The sequence below is a fragment of the Dunckerocampus dactyliophorus genome, chromosome 4 (genome assembly GCF_027744805.1).
Source record: "Dunckerocampus dactyliophorus isolate RoL2022-P2 chromosome 4, RoL_Ddac_1.1, whole genome shotgun sequence".
Classification (NCBI taxonomy): Eukaryota; Metazoa; Chordata; class Actinopteri; order Syngnathiformes; family Syngnathidae; genus Dunckerocampus; species Dunckerocampus dactyliophorus.
The window spans coordinates 21,145,001-21,152,986 of record NC_072822.1 but is presented as its reverse complement, the minus strand read 5'-3'; the positions used below and the strand labels follow the sequence as shown (position 1 = coordinate 21,152,986).

The 7,986-nt window shown below is 40.4% G+C and overlaps 1 protein-coding gene across 11 annotated transcripts in view; it reads right to left on the bottom strand.

Annotated features, from left to right (window-relative positions):
- Nucleotides 1-4,244: 4,244 nt before the first annotated feature.
- ep400 (E1A binding protein p400) overlaps nucleotides 4,245-7,986 on the bottom strand; it is a 24,798-nt gene continuing 21,056 nt past the window's right edge. For 7 of the 11 annotated variants that reach the window (XM_054774279.1, XM_054774282.1, XM_054774280.1 and 4 more), the window contains 6 exons: nucleotides 7,565-7,792; nucleotides 7,267-7,417; nucleotides 7,004-7,164; nucleotides 6,350-6,511; nucleotides 6,204-6,281; nucleotides 4,245-5,305 (listed from right to left, as the gene is read on the bottom strand). In XM_054774279.1, the coding sequence (XP_054630254.1) occupies nucleotides 4,985-5,305; nucleotides 6,204-6,281; nucleotides 6,350-6,511; nucleotides 7,004-7,164; nucleotides 7,267-7,417; nucleotides 7,565-7,792 (1,101 nt within the window). In that variant the 3' untranslated portion in view covers nucleotides 4,245-4,984. The remainder of the gene's footprint in view (nucleotides 5,306-6,203; nucleotides 6,282-6,349; nucleotides 6,512-7,003; nucleotides 7,165-7,266; nucleotides 7,418-7,564; nucleotides 7,793-7,986) is intronic. The other 4 variants (XM_054774281.1, XM_054774283.1, XM_054774288.1 and 1 more) reach the window with 2 other exon arrangements.

Genomic DNA, 7,986 nt, shown 5'->3' with positions numbered 1-7,986 from the left:
GAGTGTTTCCATCCTTCCCGCGGGCCCTCCAAAACACACACATCCACAGAGTGGGAGGTGTGATGCTGGTGATATGTATGAAACGTGCTCTCCATAATCACCACGTGGCACCTCCAATACGAGGTCTACCAGCTGTTCCACTGCACAGCTCTTCTCATATCCGATCCAATATCATACCTCCGTCTTTCACGGATGGAAAAGAAAATCCATTTTCATGACAGCATATCTTGTAGAAATGAAACTTGGTTATACTTTGGAGTAGTCTGTGTTAGGGGTGTCACGAGACGATGCTTGAGATTGGGTCCCCGGGACGAGACGAGATTTTAATATTAATTTTACAAAAAGTACATTAAAAAAATAATGTGACCGGACAAACAGACTTTTTTATTGAACGGAGTCACAAAACAATGCAAGCGCGTTTTGAAATATTCTTTGTCCCACAAATATTAGACAAATCTTTGTGTTTTTATTAGTTATTAGTGTCAAAATTGTAGCTTTTTGTAGTTGCATTAGGCCTTTATGCTTTATGTTCCATTTTGCTGGGTTTTTGTTTATTTTATTTCTGCACCGAGCCACACTTTGGACACAGGAAGGTGTGGTGCAGCAAGGTGACGGAGGGTTGGGTCCACACTCTACCTTCTTCTCTACCTTCTACCTTCTCTTTTGTTCATGGGCTGACTTCCATTGTGGAGGGTTTTTTACAGCTTACAGCGTTACGGAGATAGCATCTCACCCCCGCTCGCCTGCTCGGCGGATTCTTTGTATTTATTTGTTGTATTTAATTACTGAATAAATGCATGTCGCAAGAAACACATACACGCGCACCCTTACTTGCTAAATATAACGACAACGTCGCTAAATTGCCAACACCGACCTCTTCTATGTATGAGGTGTGTTATAGTGACGAGATCTCACGACACCCCTCGTCTGTGTACATCTTGTGTATCAGTATAAATTTATCATTTCTTATCATTTCTTATCAGCTAAAGTGGTTCCAAATTTAAAAAATATAATCATCAACATCAATTTACAAATTACCGACCAGTTTCCTTATTACACCAATTTTCAAAAATTATGGAGAAGCTATTTAATAACAGGTTGGACAAATGTATTAATAACAATGAATTACTAGCAGGTAGTCAATGTGGATACAGAGCTAACATCTCAACTTCTATGTCACTGATTGAAATCACGGAGGAAATTACTAAAGCTACGGACCACTGAATGCAGTTGCAGTATTTATGGATCTTACAAAAGCCTCCGATACAATTAATCATAATATTTTAACAAGAAAATTAGAAAGGTATGGAATCAGAGAATTAGTTTTGAATTGGGTTAAAAGTTACCTCACAAACAGGAAGCAGTTTGTAAAGCTAGGAGAATACACATCTGCGAGTTTAAATATCACGTGTGGAGTACCCCAGGGGTCAATATTGGGACCAAAACTGTTCAGTTTGTATATCAACGACATTTGTAAAGTAACAAAGGACTTTTAAAGTTGGTATTATTTGCGGATGATACCACTGCCTTTTGTTCTGGGGAAAGCACACAAGAACTAATTAAAAAGGTCAAGGATGAAATGGTCATATTAAAAGACATGGTTTGATAAAAACAGATTATCCCTCAACTTAAATAAGCCTAAAATAATGGTATTTGGAAATAGCAGAAAGGACACGTACGATCAAATACAAATAGACGGAGTGGATATTGAAAGAGTGAATGAAAATACATTTCTGGGGATCGTAATAGATGAAAAAATGAGTTGGAAATCTCATATCAAAAACATACAACAAAAGGTGCCCAGAAATACTTCAATATTGAATAAAGCAAAATTCGTTCTTGATCAAAAATCACTCCACACTCTTTACTGCTCTTTGGTATTACCATATCTAACTTACTGTGTGGAGATATGGGGTAATAATTATAAAAGCAATCTTCACTCAATGTACTGCAAAAAAGATCGGTGAGGATAATTCATAATGCCGCGTATAGAGAACATACAAACCCTTTATTTTTAAAACCACAGATATTAAAATTTGCTGATTTAGTAAACTGCTAAAATAATGCATAAAGTTAACAATAACTTGTTACCCAAAAACATCACACAGTTTTTCTCCATAAGAGAGGATAAATATGATCTGAGAGGAAAATGAAAGTTAAAACATTTATATGCGAGAACAACGGCGAAAACCCACAGCATTTCAGTATGCGGACTTAAATCATGGAACAGCTTGAGCGAGGAACTCAAACAATGCACCAAGATGAGCAAATTCAAAAAACAATACAAGCAGTTGATGTTTGCTAAACATAAGGCAGAAGAGTCTTGATTATATTATATTTATTGATTTAATTTTTTAATGATTTATGTATTATTACACTGATTATTATATGGAATAATATTACATGGAATACAGGAAGTGAATAAAATGTACTGTACAAGATGTGGAACAGGTGGGGGGTAGGATTAAATAAGCTTTGCTTCTTCCTGCTCCTTTTGGACATGTGGAACTGTGAAATGATTCATGATGTATTCCATTGTAACCTGCATGCATGTTCAAATAAAATTAAACCAAACCAAACCAAGCTGCTAAAAATGACGCAACATACAGTCATTATTGTCAAAACAGCTGGCATCACATGTATTGTAAGTACAAATACAGTCAAGCATGGTCTTGGGCTGCATGAGTGCTGCCAGCACTGGGGAGCTGCGTTTCCTTGAGGATACTCATGAAATTCCAACATGTAATGTGAGATTCTAAAGAAGAGCTGATCCTCTTTTCGTCTTTTTGTCATTCCAATGTAGAATATTTTGCAAATACGGCATTCAAGTCTATAAACAACAAATGTCGTCTTGCAATTGATAAAATTGTTAATTTGAACTTCCTTTTGTGAATGATTGTCCAAAAAAGTCTTTGTTTGCCATATATTCATGCAATGATTACATTTATATGAATCAACTGGTCTAGATCTTAGCCATGTCTTTTTAGAAGCTGATGGTTGGTAGCTATGAACCAGTTTATCTTTCCAAGTCGGACACCTTTTGAAACCAATCGCTCGTTTTGTCATTTAACATTTTTGTAGTGAAATAACATTATAGCCTGTTGGCGAAGTGCGCACGTTGTTTGTGTTGATTGCACCGTGAGATAGTGGTTGGAGTTGATGACCCCCTGTTGTTTTGTACTAAAGTGGGTGAGTGTGACTAGCACATATAAAGCGTGCCACCATCCTTGCAGCGCCCCCGAGAGAATGCCCATGCGGCCCTTAGCTAAAACCCCCACTGTTTACAACGCATTGTAGTTCTTTTTAGTTTATTTGGCTAGATAAAATATTTACAATGATTTGGCCTTCTGGAAGTAAGACATGGCAAAGTGTATTTTTCACCAAATGTTGGTTAAATTGGGGGTTCAAATTTTGGAGTTCCACTGTTTTGAGTTTGTCACAGTAATGCCGGGATTCATGGGGCTCAAGTTGTGATGGTGTGGTCCAGACCTCAACCCCGTTATTGGAAGTGTACTTAACACTCATCAGCATTAGAAGATTTGGAAGAAAAATGAATGCACAAATAAATATGACATAACACAAGCAATGCCATGGTGAATGCACATATTTTATGCAGTATGGTTATAAGTCTTGTTAATGAAAGGATAATAGGTGAATCACAGATACTGTGTGTAGATAGTTCAGGCCAATAGAACCAGCAGCTTTGACCATCTGTTTGTATGCAGGCATCCTCTTCCGGCTCACCTCCCATGTCTCAGTCGTTTAGTGGGAAGTGTGACCCGGATACTGAGTGCTTGAGTGAGAGAGAGAGAATGTGTGTGTGTGTGTGTGTGCATCGCGGAGCAGATGGAAAATTTCAGTGAGCTGGAAAATCCACATCAGTAGGCCTTTCTGGCAGATCATGGAGGAAGTTGGTACAACAACGCCCCCGTGTGGACATTTCTTGAATCTTTCTCAAACAGCCGGTAGGTAGCAGTCATACCCATAGACGGGCCCAACTACAATTTTAGAGCACGATTTGAGGGACATGTTGGAATAAACCTTGCCGAAAGACAAAATGACGTTGACAAGTTCGGTGGTCTTCGACAAAAAATGTGGGTATGATTTTTTTTTTTAACTTCTAAAAGGTTGCTTAAATGTAGTTTCCTTGCTGACCGTTTGTACTTAACACAGTAGTTTCACTCCAAAACTGTAGGGAGAGCACACGCGCAAAAACATCCACCACTACTGTACTGTGCGTAAAAACTCGACAAGACTTCCTGGCACTTACAAGGGATTTAATGGAAAAACAATACTTAAAAAATGATGTGTTTGTGTATAAAAACAAATCACTTTATTACAATTAGGCTGAAAAAAACCCAATGAAAACACGACTACTTTACAAGTACAAATGTTTTTTTTCCCCCTCTGATATTTACATTTTTTCTTGGACATCAATTTAAAAAAAACAAAAAAAACAGAAAACCCAAAATACTAACATACATGTTTACAGTGTATTTGCTGGAATTAAAAAAAGCAACAACAAAAAAATGACTGAAGTATATGAACATGCACTATTCTCCATTCATGGCCTAAAGACAAAAGAACTTGACATGCAAGGGACTATTTAAGAATACACAGCTCACAATCAATACACCTCAGGATTCTGCTAGGTTCTCTTGTGTCACGTTGTTAACAAGTTGAGGGGTTCATGTTTAGTTTCTGTCTTTTCACATTCAACATTTCGACAAATAAATTAGAAACCCACAAGGGTGGACTTCCTGTCAAGATGACGTTGCAGCATTGGAATATTTATGCTGTTGAGTGTGGGATTAGAGGGAGAAAGAGGATTTTGTGTTGACGGTTGTTGGTATTGGGATCCTTAAGAACAGTACAGTACAGAACAATCATAATGTACAAAATTAATAATAATAATAATGATGATGTACGTGTGTGTACTGCAGGAAAACACATCATTTAATTCACTCCAACGAGTGTGTCCTTCCTAACTACTCCCCCCACTGGGCTTGGCGGGGGCTTTGGTTCTTATGCCACCCTGGCGAGCTTGACCCTTGCTGGGCTGCTGTGGCTGAACAGGCTGCGGTGCCGGGGACTCAGCAGCCACGGAAGATGCAAGTTGCTGGGCTGGGCTGTGGGGGGGTGGCGTCTGGATCTGGGGAGAGGAGGCTGCCGTCACCACCTGTTGCTGGATGATCTTCTGCTGGACAACCTGAACCGTCGTGGTCCCGGCAGGAATCATCTGCACCTGAGCAGGAGCCGATGTGGCGGTTTGGGTCAGGGTCACTGTCTGAGGCTGCGTTTGGATCTGATTTGAGGGTGGGGGTAGTGGGGGGTAAAATGTTTATTGTGAGTCTTTCCACTGCATTGTGGTGTTTTTACAAATAAATCTAAAGAACATTCACTAGGCCTGTCACAATAATCAATGAATCAATTAACATCATGATAACAAAAAACAACTCGATAAATGTGATCATTTTATATTGACATGTGAATGTTTGTTTTCCTCCTTTCTCTCAACCAAACAGGGTGGATGACAAGAGGGTTTACTCTGTGCATCTGAGTCAGCACCTGCCCTTGTTGGTTCCATAGCGGAATGAACGGAGTGAATGAACCCTCCTGTCAGTCAGTCTCTTTGTCCCAGTGGGGAGAGGCGGGGGCGCAAGCTGTGTGTGTCGTGTGCTACACGACCAAATACTATCTTCGGGCCTGTTGTGTATAAAACACGATCTGATGCTATTTTCACCCCCTTTGCGCATCGTCATTTTGTGACAAATACAATTAAATAAATAAAAAACGGTGGAACTTTCGTTTCAGCTGCCACGATTCCCAAGTATAACACCTCAATGTGCACCAAGCGTATTTTGCTGCATCCAAAACATTTACTTTGACCAAACTCCAACAAAACGTTACTGCTACTTAAACTTTGAACCCTGCGTCTTATATGGTGGTGCGGCTAATCTATGGCTAAATTCTAATCTATAAAATACTCTTGAGAAATTAAAGTTTATTGGTGTACTTCCATTATTATGCCATATATTATTACACTAATAAAAAAATGATCTCAAAATAATGTTGACAATAATATCGTTTATCGGCAATAACTTGTAGGGAAAACTGCTTCCAATAAAATTAGTTAACGTGACGGGATGTAGGCCATACCTTTCCGTTTATACAACAGAGATTATCTTAAATGAAGGCCCTACCTGCTGCGGCGAAGACACAATTTGCTGAATGTTAGCCACAGTGGGCTGTTGCTGCACTATTTGGGGGAGCTTTGCCACCTGACAAGAATAAAAAACACTCAAAAACTGCCAGAAGCTATTAAAACATTTTTATTCAAATGAAGTACCTGGATTTGCTGAGCTCCTGTAGCTTTCTGCGTCTGGGCGATGGACGTGGTGAAAAACTGAGGCTTGATCCCTGCTTGGAGTTGGGTTGTGGTAGCATAGGTGACCTTCTGTTGCTGCTGGGTGGGCTGGGCTGCCTGCACTGTAACCTGCTGGGTGCCAATCTGAGGACAATAAAGAAACTGAATTTATATAGCCACATATTGACCCATATTCAAGACAACCCTGAGACGATCACTCTTTTTCAAGACCCCTTTTTGGAAAAATATTACAACAAAAACCAAATATTTTATTTAAATAATTTTTTCAATGTGTGTGAAATAACGGGTAGCTTACAATAAAAAAGTATCATATTTTTTCTCTGCTTAACAGTGATTTGATCAATTTGCTTCATTGATCAAAATTACCTTTAAATTAGAATCATAACGTCTCCTCTGATGTTTGCTACGTTTTTTTAATGGGTCTGTGCTGTAGCTGCATCTCTCCCAGTTTACTGGTGTGTGTGTGTGTGTGTGCATGTAACCTACAGAAGAAATTTTGCTTGGTGCATGTACAACTCTCTAGGTCCAGAAAAAAAGTCCCACTTTCTTGGAGTGGAAAAATACCATCTTCTATCTGGGTCAGTACATTGTTGATGAAAAATGAGTATTTTCTACCTTTACCTTCTGCTGCACTGTGGCCTGTCCTTGTTGTGATTGTCCTGCCTTCTGTTGGGCTGCAGTTGCCGCCTGAACGGCTGCTTGCTGCTGCTGCTTTTTCATCTGAATCAGCTGTTGCACTTGCATCTGGGGGAAGGATGGGGTCAGCACAGGACCACCTGACAAAGAGAAGACAAAATGATGATTTTCAAACTGGGGCGAAACAAGCAAGTAAGATTACTGGAGTTGTAGCAATTTTGAAAGATGCTTTATTAACACACCTGCTTTCTGGGCCTGGCCGATAGCCACACTAATACCAGCTACAGTGACGGGCAGTGTGGTGACACCAGAGACTACAGGAGGCTTGGTGAGGGTCACCTGAGCAGTCTGTCCTGCCTGCGCCTGAATCTGGCCTTGGGTGGGTACTCGGGTCTGCAACAAGAAATAAAATATACCAAATTAACAATTTGAGAGAGGACAATGTTCTCCAAAAAAGGTTGGAATGATCTGGACGTTAACAGCAGCAAGAATGTGTAAATTGCATACATATGTGTAATTAAAAAAACATTTGAGTCATACCAGTCTGGCTACTGTGGTCCCCGTCAAGACAGTTCCAGGTCTCGGCGCTGCCACAGCTGCAATCTGAGGATTAGCTTGGGCCGCTTGGGCTGGCTGCACTTGGGCTGCCTGCTGGGCTCCTGTTGCCTGTTGGCCCTGAGCTGCCGCTGCGGCCACTGCTGCAGCTACCTGCTGCTGCTGTTGCTGCTGCTGCAGCTGCAACTTATGTTTGTGCATCTTCAGCAACTCCTGTGAACACAAATCACCCTGATTATCAATCCTGTATTTTATAATAGATGTCACTGCCATCCATCCATTCATCTATCTTCTTCCACTTATCCGGTCCGTGTCGGTAGGGAAGTCCAGACTTCTCGGTCTCCAGCCACTTCTTCCAGTTCCACTGGGAGGACACCAAGGCCTTCCCACAGCAGCAAGGCATGATC